General features: G+C 38.9%; 1 protein-coding gene across 6 annotated transcripts in view; it reads left to right on the top strand.

Moving 5' to 3' along the window:
• ATP8A1 (ATPase phospholipid transporting 8A1) overlaps positions 1–21,884 on the top strand; it is a 235,562-nt gene that overhangs the window by 188,725 nt on the left and 24,953 nt on the right. For all 6 annotated transcript variants that reach the window (XM_067735836.1, XM_067735834.1, XM_067735838.1 and 3 more), the window contains 6 exons: positions 1,757–1,831; positions 1,936–2,058; positions 5,727–5,805; positions 10,914–10,975; positions 13,178–13,234; positions 14,160–14,267. In XM_067735836.1, the coding sequence (XP_067591937.1) occupies positions 1,757–1,831; positions 1,936–2,058; positions 5,727–5,805; positions 10,914–10,975; positions 13,178–13,234; positions 14,160–14,267 (504 nt within the window). The remainder of the gene's footprint in view (positions 1–1,756; positions 1,832–1,935; positions 2,059–5,726; positions 5,806–10,913; positions 10,976–13,177; positions 13,235–14,159; positions 14,268–21,884) is intronic.

Genomic DNA, 21,884 nt, shown 5'->3' with positions numbered 1-21,884 from the left:
CATAGGGAGGCCAGCCTGGGTACATATTGATAAATGGTGAATTTGTAGCAATTCATGCTTCCATAATGAGGTTAAATGAAACGTGAAGTGTAGCAAAGTCCCTGCAACTCCAATTCAAAAATTCACTTGACCGGCATGTCCAGACTGCTGTCCCCTAACTGGTTTTCGGTGGTGGTTGTTATGTTTTGGCTTTGTGTTTGTGTTTATATAATCTCATTGTTGGACCAGACATTTTACTCTTCCAGATTAATGTGATTTTTAATTACATTTTATGTCTGCTTTTAAAAAAAATAATTCAGGGATTATTGATTTACTGATACTCACTTTAATTTTCCATTTGTCTTAAACATGCTGGAGAAAGTTTCCCTATATTGCCCCTTAATTTTGTAGCCAAAGTTAAGCTTTCAGTTTTTAAGAGAACTGCAAAATGTATAAGAACGTGTTGCTCTATTAAAGATTTGTTTTTAATCAAAGCATAAATTTAAGCTACAAAATATTTTTATATAAAGAAGCACATTTATTATATTAAAAAATATATTTTAATGTATTCAAATTTTGCATTCTGATGGCTATAATTATCAAGAACCAGAAAAAAGAAAAAGTTATGTTCTTTGACCCATTAATTCTACTTCTAAGAATTCATCCTAAAAGGAAAAAGAAAAAAGGACATGAGGAAATTTTAGAGGTAATAGATATGTCTGTTACCTTGATTAGGTGATGGTTTCATGCATGCATGCATATGTCCAAACTCACCAAATTGTATACATTAAATGTGTGTCATTTTTGTATGTCAATTATGCCTCAGTAAAGCTATTTTTATTAAAAAATAATTCATCCTAAGAAATAGAGATGTTTAGGATTTCTGTACAAGAATATTCAGTTCAGAATTATGTATAATAGCAAAAACCGGAAGCAAGCTAAATATCCAGAAATAGTTACAGCCACACTGTAGGGGATATATGTCCATTAACATCGTTTTAAAGGACATGTAAGGGTGGGAGGGAGGGAGACGCAAGAGGGAAGAGATACGGGAACATATGTATATGTATAACTGATTCACTTTGTTATAAAGCAGAAACTAACACACCATTGTAAAGCAATTATACTCCAATAAAGACGTTAAAAAAATTAAAAAATTAAAAAAAAAGGACATGTAACAACTTAAGAAAAATGTGTATTATATAATGTTAAGGAGAGGAGCAGGACATGACACTACATACAGCTTCCCAGTAAGATAAATCTATGAATATATATAAATGAGCTACTACATGAATACAACCAAAGTGGAAGAAAATAAATGGTGATGATATTATTATAGGAAACTATTTTATTTTCTAAATAAACAAATTTTTAATTATAATGAAAACAACAATAATCTTTAAATAGCTATCAGAAGGTAGATATTTTAAAAGGGAATTAAAGCTCTAAAATTTTAATTGCATAAAATATATTCTCGTAAGTGCCTTTTAGGAAACAAGGTTATATCTAATTTTTTTTAGAGTCTGTGACTGTCCATTGATATAGTTCTTTTTTGATTCAACAAGTGGAACCAGTTCTGACTTAAATAGCAAAGACCTTACGAAAGAATCCCTTCGAATTAAAAAGCAAACCAAAAAAATGCCATTTTCAAGAGAGTCGTGAAAATACTATGTCAGTGAGGCTTTTATGCAGTGGTTGAGTATACAGCAGATTCTAAGCAACGAATTTATGGTTTTTGTGTTCTAATTTGGGGGGTTTGGGATTGTTTTCTTCCTAGATCTGGTTTGCCTTTGTTAATGGCTTTTCTGGACAGATCCTCTTTGAGAGATGGTGCATAGGTCTTTATAACGTGGTAAGTTTAGGACTTTTTATTATTCCTGTTCTATTGAATACTTTGAGATAGACATTCACCCTGAGTTTGGCTGCCTGGTATAATGACGAGTTTGTGCACTTTAGATGTTTACAGCAATGCCGCCCTTAACTCTGGGAATATTTGAGAGATCATGCAGAAAAGAGAATATGTTGAAGTATCCTGAATTGTACAAAACATCTCAGAATGCCCTGGACTTCAACACCAAGGTAGGAACCAGTGCCCTGGTGGGACTTGCTTTACTGCTCCAATTGCTTGGGGCATTGGATCTTCTAAAGCCAAGGAAACAACTCCCGGGTCCTGACCATGGCAGGTCAGATTTGCTTAGGGTTCTGATATGGACTGAGAAGTTGTTTTGTTTTGTTTTGTTTTGCTATAAATTTAAACTGTAGCCACAATTCACTGGGGTTTGCCAGGCAGCAGTAAACCAGGTCTAGCAGGCAGAAGAGGTGCCCCTTTGGCCCTCTGACTTTCTGTCTTTGCAGTGTTCTGGGGCAATGGTCACTCCTCACAGGGGTCAGTACTGCAGGACTGACAAGGACTGTCCTTACACATATAAAGTGGTGAGAGGTAATATATCATTCTTTTCTAATTTTCTGTTTTGTGGAATAACCTTGTCCTTATTGGAATATTAGGTTGTTTGTATTGGGCATTGAAAATATAGTCTCTGGTAGATAACTCAGCCATAATACTCAGTATTTCCAAGACATAAAATTTAATACAAGATTAAATAACCAACACTTTATCTAATATCATATTCCGGGTTTATGTCCTACATAACAAGCCATGGGCTCCTGTCATCTTTGTGATCCATGGTATTTCTTCATCTCAGCAACAAAAATATCTAATTTCCTGAAGAGTTTACTTTTCCTGCAATTATTTATTCTAAAATGTTTCCAGTAGTATGTTAGTAATTCGTGTTTCTATCCAGTGTGAGGGAGGAAAAAATTTTTTTAATTTTATAACAGTCAAGGTGGATGCCGTTTTGAAACGATAATAAAAGTATCAAATACACCTTCACAGAATTTTTTCCCAGTCAATATAGTGCATGTTTATTATGTTATGCATGTTATGTTACTAATAACTACCTGTAAGCTAAATTCAGTGTTTTGAATTTAGGAAATTAATGTAGGATTTTTAAAATATTTATTATTTCATAAAATTCTCAAATGACATTTGTTCTCAGTATATCAAGGGAATAGAGTGAAACAGGTGTGTCAGTGCCTCTAACCTCATACAGTAAATGATAATGTTAAGTTTACCACCAGGATGTTATTCGTCTTCTGAGATGAGGTCTTCAAGAATGCACTGTGCACAGTGTGTCCAGGTGTGCAGATGCATACAATTCGAGGGCATGGTTTTAAACAACTGAATTTGGTTAAATTAAAAAAAAGAAAAAAACTAAAGCATTCTTTGACTTACACCATTGGTTCTAAAAAGTATTTTTAGTGGTCTTTTAAAACCTTTACTATTTATAATATGCAAGGTCTATGCTTTTATTTTTAAATGTTTTATTTTTTGATTCTTTAAAATTTAATTTTCATGTCCAGTTTGTATTAAATTCCACTGCCTTGCTGTAATGTTTTTCATTACTTACGGTGAGTATTTTCAAGTGACGGAAAGCCATATCAGGGCAGATACAATGGACCATGAGCTCTTGTTTCCTTGGAAATGTAATCTGAGAGCTAGGAAGGTTCCAGGCCTACTGGCATGCTAACAGTAATCCTCACCGACCCAGGCAGTTACATCAACCTCAGTCACACTTCCACATCTCCCGTAGCTCAGGCTTCACGGTGCTCTCTCGAGAGTTAACTTCCCAGCCACTACCTTGGCCATGGTACTGTTGCTTATAAACATAAACTGATCCTCACAGGATTACCCAAAACCACCCCTAGAGGGACTTCCCTGGTAGCACAGTGGTTAAGAATCCACCTGCCAATGCAGGGGACGCGGGTTCGAGCCCTGGTCTGGGAAGATCCCACATGCCACGGAGCAACTAAGCCCTGTGCACCACAACTACTGAGCCTGTGCTCTAGAGCCTGCGAGCCACATCTACTGAGTCCACATGCTGCAAGTACTGAAGCCTGTGTGCCTAGAGCCCGTGCTCTGCAACAAGAGAAGCCACCACAATGAGAAGCCCACACACTGCAACAAAGAGTAGCCCCTGCTCACCACAACTAGAGAAAGCCCGCGTGCAGCAATGAAGACCCAATGCAGCCAAAAATAAATAAATAAATTCAGTAAAAAAAAAAAAAAAAAAAAAACTCTGCTAGAAAGTCACATCCTTTCATGCGCTTTGCATGTGGCAACTTGGAAACAGCCTTGCGGCCAGTGAAAAAGTGTAGCAGGTCATATATAGTTTTAATGTGTGAGCATCCTTCCTTGTACTTTTTGCTATTCTTTTGTTGTATACAAAGTACTTCACTGTCTGCAAAGCCCACGCGTTTAGAAAAGTCACCAGATCAACCCAAATAGATTCTACAGCTCCAGTATCCATTTAAATATTTATAGATACACAAGATGCCAACAATTTTTATAGGGTTTATGGTTTTTTCTAATGATTTCAGTGAAAATTATTTGAATAAATCCCATATGAACATTTTAAAATTCAGGGACACATGGTTACAAAATGCATATGTGTATACACAGCTAGTGCTGCGGGTCCCCAATGTAGAAGCATTGTTGCCCTGAATGATGATGATTACGTTTGTTATGGTAAAAAGGGTCGGAGGTTCTGAGGTCATGACAGGGGTTAAAGAATTAACATGTGACAATAAGTATCAGTCAGGAAAATGGAAAAGTAGAACTAATTTTTCTTGCACCCACCTGTGCTTTCTGTCAAATAAAAACTTGCAGTAATGACATAGTGAGGAGAAGAGACAAAGGTTAATGAGTAACACAAGTTCAAATGTGTAATGTATTGGAGCGTAAATTGGATCATACAACGCGGTGTGGCTGGGTGAACTAACAAAGGAGGTTGAGATCACAGTGGAAAATTTTGGGAGGCAGGCAACTTAATTTCTGTTGTTTGAACAGCTTAAAACTGTTAATGCATGCCAATTTTATTTAGCATAAGTTTTGTTTGCAAGAAGCAATTTTGAATGACAAAACTGCAACCATTCAAAGGGCCATAAGAGTTCTAAACAGTTTTTCTATAACTTAATCTTTCACATCCATGTTACAAAGAAAAGATCAGTGATACTTGCTTTCTTGTTCTTAAAATACAATAGATGAGAAAGCAATAACAGTTAAACTACGTTATAATTGTATGAAGTTTAATGTTGACAGGTGTTTAAAAATTATGAAAGTCTTTTATTACTTAGGTCCTAGTGAAAATGCTTTGCTTTAAGGAATTATACAATTTAAGTGTTATACTTGCTATATTTAGTGTGTGTGTGTGTGTGTGTGTGTGTGTGTGGAGGGGGAGAGAGAGAATGCACTATATCCTTACCATTAAAAAGTTTACACTTTTATTGCACATGGAAAAGAGAAAGTAGGGATTTCACTAAATTACAATCTTTTCAAAAGTCTATTCTAGTGGAATTATGAAAATAGTCCCACTTAAAGAATTTCAAGGTCTGCAGTTATTTGAAATTTTATTTTCTTTTTCAGGCAGAAATTTAAACTTTTAATACTTGGTTTTTAAGAAGTAGAAAAAATTTCAGTGAAGCTGAAAAAACATTTTGAGAAACATAAAAATAAATAAATGACCCATGAAGGTCTAAGAGGCAGAAAGTGTCTGTCAGTTCTATTAATTCACAGTGGTGGCCCGAGAGAAACACGTTTTGTGAATCTAGCTCACAGATAAAAAGAAAGGTCAGAGTTCACAGAGCTAGTTTATCGCAAATGGTTCTCATGGATTTTTGTTTTCCCTCAGGTTTTCTGGGTTCATTGTTTAAATGGCCTCTTCCACTCAGTTATTCTGTTTTGGTTTCCACTAAAAGCCCTTCAGTATGGTAAGTAGAAAGGACATGCATGCTAAGAGATGACTTTTTACTTGTTTAGAAAAATAATTCATTGTCAATATACGTTAAAAATTATAGCAGTGTTTCTTGTTATGGTATTTTTCCTTAACCTAAAATACATGCATCTAAACGTTGTACACACTTTAAAGATTTTTACTGTTCCTTTGGGAGCAAAGTGATTTAATATATGCAAAGCCTTTCTTCTCTACTTCTCATGTTTTCCAATCTTGCAGAGAGTTAAATTTTAGGGCTCTTTCTTTTCCTCTGTTGATGTACAGTTTGAAGACAATAGTGCTAATATTTTATGTGATCTATTTATTATACCTGTGAGGCTTGTATCAACTCTTTATACTGAACCTAATCAGACATGCTAGTACTTTCAAGTACTTGAGCCGGAGCTTTAAATGAGATTTTTAATATGTTTCTAAGTTCATCTTGGAGTGTAAACTTTTCTCTGCTTGCTTTGAGGGGGTGATGTTATTTTGTCAGTTTTGAGAGATAGGCTTATGGTGAATTTCCTCTGCACATAAAAATGATTAAGTAGACACTTTAGAAAAGAGGTTTCTGGGATGCTTAAGCTGGTGCTACTGTGTCCGGAGCAGAACTTGCCCTGAGATCCTGAGGAAGATGGCTGACCATTCAGCTCTCAACCTACAGTACTTCAAACATGACACCTCCACCCAAGGATCTGTGCGTCCTTTAGAGGTGCTGGCCGTCCTCTCAGCCTGTGAGTTAACCCTGGCCCATGAAATGCAGTGCCAGATGTTCTATCCCACCTACAGAGGGATCCTTGTAAAACGTAAATCAGACCAGGTGCCTCCCTCCGCAAAACCCCACAGGCTCTATCACATTTAGAAAGAAATCCACAGCCCCAGCCTTGGCTAACCACACCCGACTTTCCTTCTTCCCCAGCCCGCTCTCCCCGTCCCTGTGCTCCAGACCGCAGGCCGTTGTGTTCTTCCTCATCTTCACCAGATGTTCCAGCTGCTCTCTTCCTCCCGCCCTCGGGTCTGTGCTCAGAGAGGCCCTCCCGGATTGCCCTGCCTCGGAGACCCACCAACCCCACCCCTGCTGCCCCCCTCTCCCCATCCTCCTGTATCCTCTTCATAGTGCTTGCCTATCGGGTGTGATATATTTGCTTTTTTTTTTTTTTTTTTTTATAACTATCATTCTCCTCTGTTAGAATCAAAGCTCCAGAAGGGCAGGGAACTGTCCATTTAGTTCACTGTTGTTTTCGTAGTGCCTAGAACAGTGCCAGGCTCACCGTCGGCACCCAGTCCATTGTGGAGAAGTTCATGAGAGCATGAGTGGGAGGGTGTGAGTGTCACAGAGAAGGCAGTACTTTCATGTCCTAGTCGGAGATTTTCATCTCATTCCTTTATTAACTACTCTGACAGTCCAACGGTGAATACTTCTCATGTTCTAGGCCATAGAAATAAGTGTGGTAAGAAAATCTAATTAAATATAAAATATTAACCCAGTGGGCCAGGAGAATCACAGTGGCATTTTTTTTTTTAGATAAAATTTACATACCATAAAATTCACCCTTTTAAATTGTACAATTCAGTGGTTTCTAGTATATTCACAGAATTGTGCCAATGTCACCACTTTCTGATGCCAGAACATTTTCATCACCCCATTCCCATGAGCAGTCACTCCTCATTTCCCCTCCCCCTCCCCCAGCCCCTGGCAACCACTGAGTTTTATCTCTGTGGTCTGCCTATTCTGGACATATAAATGGAATCATAATATGTGACCTTAATTCATCATTGTTGCAGCATGAATCAGTACTTCATTCCTTTTTATGGGTGAATAATATTTCATTGTACGTATAGACCACATTTTGTTTATCCATTCCTCAGTTGATGGACACTTGGATTGCTTTCACTTAGGGGAGACATAGGGTGTTGAAATCTAGGGAACGATAAAGGACTTTAGACAAGTTCTCCAGGTAGTTTATTTTCATGACACAAAATCAATGTAGGTATGAAAAACTAGGCATGTCCATCTATGAAACTGCTATTTTAGGGTTCTAAATCAGAAAAAAAAGAAACTTCATATCAAAAGTAGCTCAAACCAAGCCGCCTCCACATCACCTTACCAATCCAGAACACTTTAGCAATGACAGGGTTTGAAAGGAATTCCTAAGTAATTCCAGCCCCAGAAGAGTCTCCTTTTGCATTTGTCTGGGGAACTGCCAAAGCCAGCCAGCCTCAGCAGAACCAGTTCACAAGGGGTGCTGTCTGAGGAACCCAAACCCAGCCAAGTCCAGAGAACGTGTGCTTCCTCTTCTTAAGAGATAATAGCATATAGCACAAATTGTGTTTTAACATTCTGCTTTTTTTGTCTTGTTTTTATTTTTACATAAGGAGTTTTTGTTTTCTTTAGCGTTTGAAAGGATGGGGTACAGAAGAAATAGAAATAACTATGTAATGTATGGCTAAGTATTCATTCATCGACTTGCTTCAGCGTTTCTCAAAATCTGGTCACCTGAGACTACTCGAGACCTTTTCAGGTCCATGAATGAGGTCAAAATTTGAAATTGAAATTAGTTCAATTTCAAAATTGAAAATAGTTTCAGACTTTTTATATTATCAAGACATTATTTGTCTTTTTCATTGCTGATGCAAGAGGAATAGTGGGTACAATTGCTGGTACCTTGACACAAACAGGGGTACAATTGTATTAGGAGTCATTCTTCACTGCCATGCACCCACGTTAAAAAAACAACCCCAAAAAGCTATTTCACTTAAGAATGCCCTTGAAGAAGCTGTAAACCTAATACTTTTATTAAATCCTGAAACTCGATACACGTCTTAGGAATATTCTGTGTGACAAAATGGGAAGTATGCGTAAAGCGGCTGCATACCAACCATGCAGCAGCTTTATCAAGGTAGAGTGTCTTGGGGCTTGTTTGAGTTGTGAGCTGAGCCAGCTACTTCCATGAGGTTACAGAATCGTGCATAAGTAAAAGATCCATTCAAAATGCAAAATGGACCAATGGATTTTTTTTAAGGTTAGGTGTATTTTTTTTTATTGTAACATGGGTTTATAGCATTATGTAAGTTTTGTGTGTACAACAGTATATCTCTACTTCAGTATGCACGACAGCATGCTTCCCACCAAAACAGTTTCAGATTCTACACTGCTACTAACCTTTAGGAAACTATCTCCGCCACTGTAAGAAACTTCTTGAGTTTTAAAGTAGTATCAAGGAATAACCACAATTATTAGAAAAGATTCCTAAAATACTTCTCTCCTTTATAACTCCATCTCTCTGTGAATTTGGATTTCCCTCATATATGGCAACTAAAACAATATGAGAATCCAGCTCTATTAACCCAGACATTAAAGAGATTGTAAAAATGTAAAACAGTGCCAATTTTCTCACTAATTTTTTTGTTTGGGAGAATAGATATGTTTCATAAACTCTGTTTTTATGTTACATATATAGGGTATATTACTGTTAGGTAAATCAATACAAATTTTTTTAATTTCTGTCTTAATTTCTAATTGGGTAAATATTGGTAGATATAAACCACATAAACAAAAGCTTTGAGGGATTCTTAATAATTTTTAAGAGTATAAAGGGGTCCAGAGACCGGAAAGTTTTAGCACGAATAATTTACGTAAATCATCCAAATGCCAAAACTGATAAACACAACAACAGGCTTTTAACTTTTTTCCTCGATTCGATTTTGAAATGAATCTCCAGCTTATGACAAACCAGTGATGACTAGAAGGTTTAGTTGGACCCAACTACGATTATTTTTGATAACTTGCTTATATTGATTAAGGGACCTAACCAACGTGCCACATAGCAGAAGTATGGAAGTCCAGAAGTAATCACAAGATGCTTTCAGTTATTTTGTAGATTTGAGTTTGTTAATTTGGTTCTATGAAAGTTCACAGATTAATTGCAGGCATTTATGTCTGTCCACCACATACCACAAGACATGTTAGCATGTCAGATCCTGTGTCCTTCATCGTGGGATACTCCATAGAGAAAGGTAGTCTCCTAGGTTTCGGGGCTGCCCCTTAAGCAGCGCTTCGTGGCTACTTTTATCTGAAAACCTTAGAGGGGAGGCAGGGTCACACTGTGGAGCATGGCTGGGTGCTTTATATATTTAACTTATTGTAATCTCAAAGCTCCTCCAAAGTAGGGAGTTTCACTCAATCTTTTAAGTGAAGAAACTGAATTCAGTGGAGATTGATTATAAATAAACCAAGATGACACAACTTGTAACAGAACCTCGCCTGATCTGTATGTCCAAAGCTCACCTGGCTCTCCTTGTTTCTTCATACCAGCACCATGCTCCGTGTCTCCTCTCAGTTTACTCTAACATATTTTGTACTTCCATATTAGGCTTTGAATAGCTATTGTCAAATATGTGCAGAAGTAAACTACTGTATGACACATACCATGGGTTTTACATTTTTCAATGGTACCAATGATTAAATTATTGTTATTTTTTAAATTTTTTATTTGATTTTTTTAATCAGTAATAGTGATTTTGGTTTGTCAGTACCACTCCCTTCATCTAAAGGCATGTTTATTAGTCATTGCTAGAAAAACAGAATACCTTTAGATGTACCCCTGAATTCAGCCAGATCCTCAAAGAGCCATGTGCCTGGAGTTATATTGGTGCTCCCCAGCCCTCTGTAAGTTGCTCTTTCGGTCCAATGCCAACAACTATGAGAGATAGTAAGAAGGCTCCCTAAAGCCCTCATCTATACTGTTAACAGAGTTCTTTTCTAAGGGTTCAGAATGCCTTCTGTCTTACTGCCCATAGCATTAAGCTCCACTTGAATGATGTTTTTTTTTTTTAATCTCACGAACCCTGAGAATTGGTTAACAAGTCCAGTTGCCTTCTTCATGTTGACTGTTGGAAATTTGATTTTCATTTGTGACCCATGTTAAGCAACCTTATGAGACTTCATACAGTGTTTTGTTAAATTAGCCTCATTTCTGGCTCCATTGTATGGCTCTTGGTTACCCTTCTTTTGTTCAGCACTCCTAAATTGACTTGTCTTTGAAAGGATTCTGAAAGGACCTCAGTTATTTTCAGTTCTAACAAGTCTCTCTTCTTTTCATGCAGGTACTGTATTTGGAAATGGGAAGACCTCTGATTACCTGCTGTTGGGAAACTTCGTTTACACTGTGAGTGTGGAACGTTTGCCTCGTTTGCATATAAAATTGAATTTTCATATGAGCTCGTTTTCAAATTTAAATGTGTGCATTTCTGGATTTAGGGGTTGTTTACACTTCCTCTTAAAAATGAAATGAGATGTTTCGACTAGTAAGAGATTATTTTATATTAGGGTATAAAAATGTCATTTAGGTTCACTGACTTTATAGGCCTTTGGTTGCTCCTATTTTCAATATTCCTTCTTTACACTTACTGCCTCACTTTCCCTTTTTCTCTTCCTTGTCCCTTCTTCCTCAGTTTTATTTTACTGCCCTTGTTCGTATTTCTTTTGCTTTCCTAAATTTATGGCAAATAGTACCATTCTACTTGGGTGTTTAACCGATAATTATTCTAGAACTTAATGAAAATAAAGTTGGGAGAGAAATCTCCACTCTTTTGGGACATTTAACCCACACGAGGCATGGACCTCGCTGTGTTAAGTCACTATGTCAAACACTTAAGGAGGATGCACAGTTGAGTGTGAGCTGCACCCTGCCATTAAAGAACCAAAAAAGGTTTTAAAACCATTTTTCCCTCTAAGGTCAAAAGCTCCACTTGGATGCAAATGCTCAAGGTCACACAATTAGTCTCTAATAAAAGTTTACTCCAACCTTGAACTCTGAATTCTCCAGCCAGTGTCCTTTCCTCTCCATGGCCCCCAAGTGGGGGCAGTGCGCTGTCCTAAATACTAAGTGGCCATTGGTACGGCTGACTCGGTGGAAAAACTATAATACAATGTTTAAATAACTGAATAATAGGAAGTTAAGACCATTAAGTAACAGAGGGATTAAGGTTTTGGCAAATCGAGGCTCTCCTTTGCATTGACCTCAATGAAGTAGTAAAAAAAAAAAAAAGGGAAAACACATTTTGGGGGCTAGTGGTTTGTTCTCATACAACACGAGTGCAAAACAGAAATAATACTTGATGGACTAAGTTTAGAAATAAAGTAGATGTCATAGATGTCTCTGAGGGACTTTAAAGTATCCAAGGCTTAAGAGAGAGTGTTTCTTTAACTTTGTGTCAAAACCTCTCTCTTGTTTTAGAATTTTTTATATAGCTTAAATTAAACACTTAAATTTTAACAAGAGTTTTATTTCTACAGATATTTATCCTAAATTGCTATTAGATATCCCGCTGAGAAAGCTCAAATGCTTCACTTTGTCCTGACTTTATGACGCCACTGGAAAGCATCTAATACTGTGTACAAACCCTTAACAGTGCCCAAAAGTAGGACTGCGCCCTTGAAGCTCTCACCACTGAGCACCAGTGCTAGGCAAGCGTCACACTTCCATCCCGCCAAACTACTGAAAGTGCCCCAAATTCCTTTGGCTACCAACAGTATTTAATGTTTTTGATTATAAATAGATAATAATAGATAATGCTGCAGTGCTAAGCACTGTTCTTGGTGTTTTACCTATAGAGTAGGTGAGCTTTATCAGTCCCAGTTTACAGATGAAGGAGCTGAGACACAGAGAGGTCAAGTAATTTGCCTTGTGCCTTATCAGAACAGTTAATAAATGATGGAGCCTTGAGCACAAATAGTCTGACTCCAGGGCAATACAGTCTGACTCCATTTAGCCATTATGCTATCCTATGGAAGACACAGCGCAGTTCGTTAAACCCGGGTCCCCCTGCTTTAGAATTAGTAGCATGGGCACCAGTGACAGCGGGTGTGTACAGCATGGAGATGTAACAGGCTCTTACATTCTACTCTGCAGGGTTTCAGGTAAGTAAAGTTACAGAGTAAGTGTTCAGATTTCTAAATATCCAGTTATATTACTTTTACAATTTATCTTTAAAATTTAGAAAATGGAGGCTTTAAGTACTACCGTTGATAAAAAATAAAATTAAAGCAAGCTTGGAAACCCAAGATTACTATAGATGATTCTCCATCACTGTTCCTGAATTGTACACGAAGTAGCCAGGCCCATGCTCAGAAGCTCACGGCTGGACTGTCAGCCAGTGAGGGTGAGGGGAAGGCAGGGAAAGGAGTCGGGAACGTGATGCTGTAAATGGCAGTTCCAGCCGGTCGTGGTCATGATGTTCAGCCACCCAGCTAACTCACTTGTTTCTTTGCTTGTTGGACGTACAAGTCAAGCTGTGAGTAATCTACCAGTCCAATTTGATGAACTATCATATTTATGAAATAAAATAACATTTCCCTTCTGCTTTAGTTTGTGGTGATAACTGTGTGTTTGAAAGCTGGATTGGAGACATCGTATTGGACCTGGGTAAGAGACTCTGTAGTCACAACCAAGGAATATCCCATTTACTTATGTGTCATCACTAATTTTTGCTGTTGTTTTTCGTTCTAACTGCATGTGTCCCTTTACCCTAGTTCCACAGGTTGATCATTATAGTGGGGGGGAGAGCAGTCAGGAATGGACTAGGGGGAACTGGAGACTCTAGTGTGGAAACACTGAGTAAAACTTAAATAAGTTTATTTACCACAAGACTTCTCAAGAGCCCTTAATATATTGTTGTACATTGTAAATATCCCTGGACGGGAGGAAGCCTTCAAACTTACTGACTAGGAATCTTTTCTTAGTAGAGTGTATCCCAAGACTGGCAGAAAACTCATTGGAAAATGATTCTGAAGACCAAAAATATCAGAGAAAGATTTGTCCTCAGACATTTGTAGATATCCAGTCTGAATAAAACAAGTTCCATTTTAGATAATGTTCGTACTGAAGTATATTCACATCCGGGTAGAGAGACCCAATAAATAAAAAGAAAGTTAGATGCTCAAGGGAAAGATGGGCACAAGAAATTTGGATTTGACAGTCATCAACACAGAGATTAATATTCATACAAGTGTCTTAGCATCTTTCAGTAAGAGCATTTGGAGCAAAAACTAAGGAGGCTTAAAGATGGTAGCGGATAAAAAAGGTAAGGGTGAAAGGTGAGACCCGCCAAAGGGGTAGAGAAGGAACGGTTCTACATGCCAGTACCACCAGCATTATAACCGATGTGGAAGAGATGAGTGTTTAATGAAAGATCCAATTAAAACATGCAGTTATTTAGTTAATAATTGCCATGGGTAATATCTTATGGATGTAGTAAAAAAATTAATAAGGAAATTTGTGAAAGCGTCATCAGTGTGGGAGTCCTCCAACTACCTGATAGTCCTTTAACTCAGATTCTCTTCCTTCACAGTTCAGCCACATAGCGATCTGGGGCAGCATCGCACTCTGGGTGGTGTTTTTTGGAATCTACTCATCTCTGTGGCCTGCTGTCCCCATGGCCCCTGATATGTCAGGAGAGGTAATGTATCCTAATCACTCATGATCTAACAAACCCTAAAAATTGGTATTCATTAATGAGTTATAATTACTTGGCTTGGGTTTATATTAAAATAGTATTCGTCCATTTTAAAAGCTATTTTTAAACTCCACAGCTGTGAGTATAAAAATTGAGAGAATATTTTAAACTTGGATGTTTTACTTAAATCTGACTTACCCTTTCGTAAGCATAGCTGGGTTAATAAAATGTGGTTGTCGGGAGCTTGAATCATGTTAAGAATATCCATATAGGGCTTCCCTGGTGGCACAGTGGTTGGGAGTCCACTGCCGATGTAGGGGATATGGGTTCGTGCCCCGGTCCGGGAAGATCCCACATGCCGCGGAGCGGCTGGGCCTGTGAGCCATGGCCGCTGAGCCTGCGCGTCCGGAGCCTGTGCTCCGCAACGGGAGAGGCCACAGCAGTGAGAGGCCCGCGTACCGCAAAAAAAAGAATATCCATATAGAGGATGCCATTTTAAAATTAGACCATCAATCCATGCATACTTTTTGAACAAGAGATTTGGAGAAATGGTGAGCTTATGTCTTGGGACAGTCTGTCTTTTTTTTTTTGTTATCTCTTATTCTAAAGAAAAGGCTACTGTCACTAGATTAAATGCACTTTTAGAGTTGTCTTAATGACATCAGTTCAGTTTTCATTTTGAAAGAGTTAGGATATCTGACATTTCAGCCTTATCATGGTCCACTCTCAATTCCATCTGTCACTTTCTTGTTACACTGGTAGGAACTGAATTATTAGGTGTTCGTGGGGGAGTGTCACAAGATCTCCTTTCGTTCAGAAGAGATTCCAGCAGTAGGAGGGTGTATGATTTCAGTTGCAGGAAATTTGACATAAAATGTATAAAAGAAAATGTGGAAAACATTTCAGGATTTCCTGTGACCTCACAGTAACTTGCAAATCAAGGTAATGTGAGCTCCGTTACAGTACATTGTTTTCCTGCAGTCACAGGAAACCTTTCCAGGGGTTTCCATTATTTGTTTCCCTAAGTACTGCCTGAGTACCTTTCACTTTTGACAGTCTGGTTTATAGATCATGTTCATGAAATTTTATCTGACAGCATCCTGCTTTTTATAAATTAGCAGAATGCAGGCACATTAAAAAAACAATTTTGTGGTTAAATTTATTAGAGAGAGGCATTACATACTATTACAGCAAAACCAGACATATCAAGGAGCATGTACTTCCTTCCACCCAAAGGGAAGGCTTCTTCTGAAACATGTACTGTGAACTTGAGAAAATTTACAGCATGTATTTTGAGGAGAACAGAGAGAAAGCTGTGAATGCATCACCTCCTTCCCTTGGTTTGAGTCCTTTTTTCCTGAAGAAATAAAATCAAAGACTGTGTATGTCTGCTGATGCCACTTGGAAATTCCAATTCTATTCTCTGTTTTTATTTGATGTGCACTGTCCGATTCGACCTGCTTTTCCCCCAAGGTCAATTCTAACTTAATATCTTTTTCAATAGACCTCATTTTACCTCATGTCCGAATATTTTATTTTCAAAATGAGTGACACAAAAGATTTTGAAATCGAGATAGTTTGAGCAGCTGTAGCCAATCGCTTTGAAGACAAGAACAGAGTTTTTGACCACCTACTTCTAGGACAAGTGTGAAGTTTGACTGGCTTTTAGCCAACCAAATATAATTCTACCCTTGCCTGTAGAATTCCTGGTATTACCCAAACACAAAACTTAATATCATCTCTTGAGATTTGCGGTGATGCTGTGTTTAATTCAAAGTGAAATGGATGTCAGTACCCCATCACATTTCTGTTCACTTCATATACAGTGCAAAGTGCTAACAGGGCTGCTTTTTCTTGTTGTTTTATTGCTACTGATACTTTGAATATAATGTTTAAATAGCTGGTGCTCCATCGAAAGTAGGGAGAATGGATTAATTCAGCTGTAGGCTTGGCTGGTTGTCCAAAATGTAAATCTGTTTAATGTATTTAAAGAAAAGAATAATAATTTAAATTTATTTAGTACTTACTGTTTGCAAAGCATCTTGGTATGCATGTGTGTGTAAATGAGCCTCACAACAACTGCAAAAAAGGAAGATAACAAGAACGCCACTCACATTCCCAAGGAGTGATAGCCTACGTTTACTGTTTCCTAGGCACCAGGGTTTTAGGACCCAAAAATGTTGTGTCAGTACTCAACTTTTGAACATTTTTATTGTGCATAGTCACTAGTTCTATTACAATCCAGTTAATTTCAGAAAGAAGTAACTACCCTTAGATTTACATTTTTTAATCTTAAAATTCTATGTTTCAGTCAAGAATATAGCCAAATACATATATGTGAAACATTCATTTATGTGCCAATAGTTATATCTGTATGTGTGTGTATATATATATGTATGTATATAATTGGCCAACCATCCTGAATAAAACTTACCTATTCATCTGTTAACTTTCATAGCAATATACTATTATAATACATTTTACATATATATTATTATATATTACATGTAGTAATATAGTGTTGTAAATAACACCAGGATAAGTACAAATATTAGCATTTCCGGACCTGACATGCTTTATGTAATCCGTGTAATGAAACACAGCACAAGGTATCCCCCAGAACATAACGCTATTGCAAAGCATTCCTGGTGTGGGGAAGGCAACTTTCTGTCACCACCACCAGGGCCCTGAGTGTCTAATCCAAGGACCATACCCCAAGGACTCCAGTTTTTCCCTGTATTGGTTTGGCATGAGTTCCTTCCAAAACTAAATAATTAAATATGTCCGTATGTTTGGGTTGTCTAAAGGCGTAATAAGGGCGCCCAGCTTAGTACAGCGTTAATAGAGATGGGTAGGCAAGACCGAAAATAGCAGCCCCATTCCCCCCATCCTGGTTCAGGTGATATTTTGGAGGATGAGGTACTGTGTGGTTTTAAAAAGCATTCGCACAATAGAGAAGTTCTTCAAAAAGACAACCAAGATCTGGGAAAAAGTAACACCAAAAACACCTAAGGTATATTGAACACTTTAAGTACTTGATGTGCACTCATTCAATCGATTTAACAATTATTTGTTGAGATTCTTCTGTGGGTCAGGCGCTGTGGATTCATTAGTGGATAAATAAACAAAAATCCATGACCTCCTCAACTTTCTACTGAAAGGAGACAGGCAAATAAAATAATTAAGTGAAATATATAGACCGATGTAGGTGCTGTAGAGAACACAGCAGGCAAGAGAAACCGAGAACCATGATTTCCATTGCTTCCCATAGCGCCTTGTGGCTTTTACTCACGGTCAAATAAAGAGCCATTGGAGGGGCTTGAGAGAGGCGTGTCATGATCTGACTTATGTTCTCAGAGCAAGACTATGACTGCTGTGTTATGAACTACTTAGGAGATCATTGCAGTAACCCAGGCCAGAGGTAATGGTGGCTTGGGCCAGGAGGGTGGCAGTGGTGAAAGTGGTCAGAGTTTGAATCTAGTTTGAAGGTAGCGTTAATAGGATTTGCTGACAGATTGGACGTGAGGAGTGAGAGGAAAAGAAGTCAAGGTGGATGCCGTCGTGTTGGCCGTGACCTTCAGGACGTGCTTGTCCTCAGCTCACTGGATCCTCCCAGCAAACTTGTTACCATACCTGTTTTACAGGTGAGAAAACAGAGGCATAGAGAAGTTAAGTACCTCATCTGATACCCCACTGGTACTAAGTGACAGAGGTACGCTTTGACTTAGCTGTGTGGTCCCAGGGTCAGCTACCTTATACACTGCCCGGTGCTGCTTCTCTGATCATAGTTATTCAAAGGATTCTGTGGTGTATAATCTGGAAATTAGAAGTCTAAAGGGACTGCCCCTCGTGGCAGGTATTTCAAGGATTTGTGTGGACGAGGGAATCTCTGTTTTCTTTTTCCTGACAGCACTGGTTCCCCCACACCTCTTCCCCCTCACATGTGTGGACATGTCGGTCGTCCCGGTCTTCCTCCCTCCGTCCTCTACACCCTAGCCGCTGTGCCAGAATGATCACCCTCCTCCTCACGTGTCCACTGCCCCTTCGTGTCTTTACTGGTTGCTCTGACATAATGGCCTCAGGCTCCTAGTGCCCCATAAATGTTAAGTAAAGGATCGTGAAGTAAGTTTGTTTTCCTTGCTTGTTGTTATTGGGGTTTTTTTTAACATCTTTATTGGAGTATAATTGCTTTACAATGGTGTGTTAGTTTCTGCTGTATAGCAAAGTGAATCAGCTATACCTATACATATATCCCCATACCTCTTCCCGCTTGCGTCTCCCTCCCTCCCACCCTCCCTATCCCACCCCTCTAGGTGGTCACAAAGCACCGAGCTGATCTCCCTGTGCTCTGCAGCTGCTTCCCACTAGCTATGGATTTTACATGTGGTAGTGTATATATGTCCATGCCACTCTCTCACTTCATCCCAGCTTCCCCTTCCCCTTCCCCGTGTCCTCAAGTCCATTCTCTACGTCTGCGTCTTGTTTTGCACAAACACGTGAGAAATGATAGAGTAGAGGTGACATAGAGGCAGAGTTCAGCTCAGATAAGAACATCTTGCTAACATCCAGAGATTTCCCCAACGTGGCGCTTTCCAGCAGCAGAACAGAATGCTGGTCTCATGTAACCAGCCCCAGTATCGGACAGTAGTGCTACTCAGCGGAGCCTTGCTCACCTGCACCTGCGAAGTTGCTTCCAACTCCTAGGATTCAGATTTTCTGTGGACTTCTCTTCACTGTGTTCTCTCCAGAGGAGTATCTAAAATGTTGAAGGGCACAGACTATTCTGCTCTAGTTAATGTCAACTGGAACTCAGAGTGCAAATTATACACAAGTTAGGCAACTTACAGGTACGGATCTCATGCTTCTATATTCAGCTTGGACGCATATTCATACGTAGATCAGGATTTTACAGTCATTTCCAATTTATGTCCTTGATTTGTCTTTGTAGCCCCCATCTGAAGACAGAGCCATTTCTCTCAATATGTTGAAAGAAAATCCTTGCTCACCACGAGGGGGAGGGAAGGGAACCAATATTTATTGTGCACCAGGCATTCTTTGTTTCTTTTAAATCCATATCACAAACCTTTGTGATAAGCAGAGCAATAGCAGGTGACCCAGAGAATTCATCCCAGGTTTTCTCCTCAAATCCCATTGGTTACTCTCAGATCTTGAGTAACTACCTTCTCTTCAGGGCCCATTCCTATTCCTTTCTCTCAGATGGGAATGCTTTCTTTTCTCCTTGCAGCCATTTTCCTTGCATTCCATTGATTTCCCTGATTTATCTGCTGTTTCCCAGGATACCCAGGGCCATGATCAATTTCCCTCAGTTAGCCAGATATAAAAGCATTCCTGTCTCTTTTTAAAAGTGCCAAGATTTTTAATTCTCTCTTCTCAACACCCACCTAACTCCCTCAACACAGGTATAGAAATTCTGCCTCACTTTGTATCCTGGCCTCTCATGTCCTCTTAATAGCAAAATCAGCATATGTAATACCCAGCTCATTTTTTTTTTTTAAATGTGTATATAGGGCTTCCCTGGTGGCACAGTGGTTGAGAGTCCGCCTGCCGATGCAGAGGACACGGGTTTGTGCCCCAGTCCGGGAAGATCCCACATGCCGCGGAGCATCTAGGCCCGTGAGCCATGGCCGCTGAGCCTGCGCGTCCGGAAAAAAAAAAATGTATATATATATATCTGGAAACCCGGAAGGCACAAGCCAAGTGGCTGGCCGTAAGATCCCAGCTTAAACGGGAGTACCTGCTTCAGTACAATGACCCCAGCTGTCATGGGGTCATTGAAGATTCTGCCTTGACTCATTGGACCTATGCAGGATGAGAAAATATCTATCCCAAATTTCAGACCCACTCCTGAGAGCTCCTCACTTTTAAGAGCTCTGTTTGGAATTGGGCCCCTCCTCTTCTGGTATTATGTTTTCAAAACCGACAGAGATAGGAAAGAAAAACTTATCCGGGAAGGAAAATTGGATCGAACAATTAACATCTCATTTTAAATCTGGCGATGATGACTATATATATACATATATATATATGAAATTGAAAACCACATCATCAGAGAATGTACAGTTGCCACTCAGATGGTAGCAGGGCCCCATTTACTGAGAGTCAGTCACTGTCATAAGTACTTTTCATGTCTTCAGTCGTTTAACATTGAGCATTTCACACAACACTGTGAGGTAGTTCCTATTACACATTTCACTGACACAGAGTGGTTAAATAATTTTCCCAAGGTCAGCTTGTAAGTATCTGAGCTGCTGTTGGAACCCAGCCAGTCTTTTCCCTTAACCACCATACACCCTGTTCTCTGTCGCTTTTACATTTCTTCTCTCACCTTTTCATTCCTCTGCATTTTTCTCCCAGCCTTATCTACTTCGAAGGTATAAATTCCTTTTAGTGTCAGTGCCCCAATCTAAGTACTTACTTCCATCTGGTTGGTAAACTAAGCCATCCGTTATCTGCATGTAATATTTCCATCTTCAGCTCTGCCCAGCTGCCTGTATCACTGATCAGGCATCGTTTCTTTCCCCCTTCCTTCAGCACATTCTGCATGCCTGAAGTTACCAGAAATCCATCCCCCAGATACCTGAGCGTTTAGGGCAGACTGCAGTCTCTCCAGACGCAGCTAGGGAGGGCTGTTCTCAGTTGGTGGGCAGGGTGTTGCCACTTGGGAAACATTCCTTCCTACAGTGTTGTTTCCACTACAGTAATTCTACATCTCTTCCCCTAATAATGATTCAAATGATAATGATTAACAAGTATCCCAGTACCACAAATGACTGAACTATTTAACAATTAAAAAAGAATTATGACATCAGGGTAGGGGGAGAGTGGATTCTACAAAGGTGGAAAATGCGACAATAAGAAATTATTTAGGAAAGGAAAATAAAAAGAAAATAGCGTGGCAAGCTTGACTGCAACTTTAAATTTGTCTCTGTCTTCCTTTCCTCTCACAAATATGGTTGTGATTTAAGAGGAGGCCTTTTTTTTTTTTCTTCAGACCTGACTTGTATTTTTTCACACGGGTACCACAATTTATGGGGCAAGGTAGGCCCTGGGGAGAAGTGCTATGTTATATAAACATATGCTGGCCTGCTTTTTCAACTTGTCTAGATGATGTTACTGGGTATTTTTCGAATTTCCAGAAGAAAATATTTTAGGCACTATGATTAGTAGACCAGATTACAAAGTAAAAAGTACGCTACATCGAGGATCGTTTCATATCACGATTTATACCAGAAGCTTAGTATCGGCAGAGCTTTTCAATGTATCGCGGCATTGCAGACACACGCTGTAAAGTCTTCCCAAGCGCATCTGGTTCTGCTCTCCCTGGCCTGAGGGATCTATAAAACTACTGAAGGAAATTGAAGTTAGGGAACGAGCATGTGTTTTACAGAATTTCAGATCTCTTGATTGAGGTTAGTAAAGTCTCTCTGAAAAACAATAAAAATCTTTGTTGAACCCTTTTAGTGTCACCCCTGTAGGAAAGGTATTAATAAACCACGTTAGTGATACGATTTTCCTAAGTTGTGCTGTTGCCCATTTTACCAGCATAATGAATTACTTTGCATATGAGGAATTTCCTGGTTTAAAATAGTCCTTATTCAT

This window comes from Pseudorca crassidens, chromosome 4 (assembly GCF_039906515.1).
Source record: "Pseudorca crassidens isolate mPseCra1 chromosome 4, mPseCra1.hap1, whole genome shotgun sequence".
In the NCBI taxonomy this organism is placed as follows: domain Eukaryota; kingdom Metazoa; phylum Chordata; class Mammalia; order Artiodactyla; family Delphinidae; genus Pseudorca; species Pseudorca crassidens.
The sequence above is the reverse complement of the archived record's forward strand: the minus strand, read 5'-3'. Positions and strand labels throughout refer to the sequence as shown.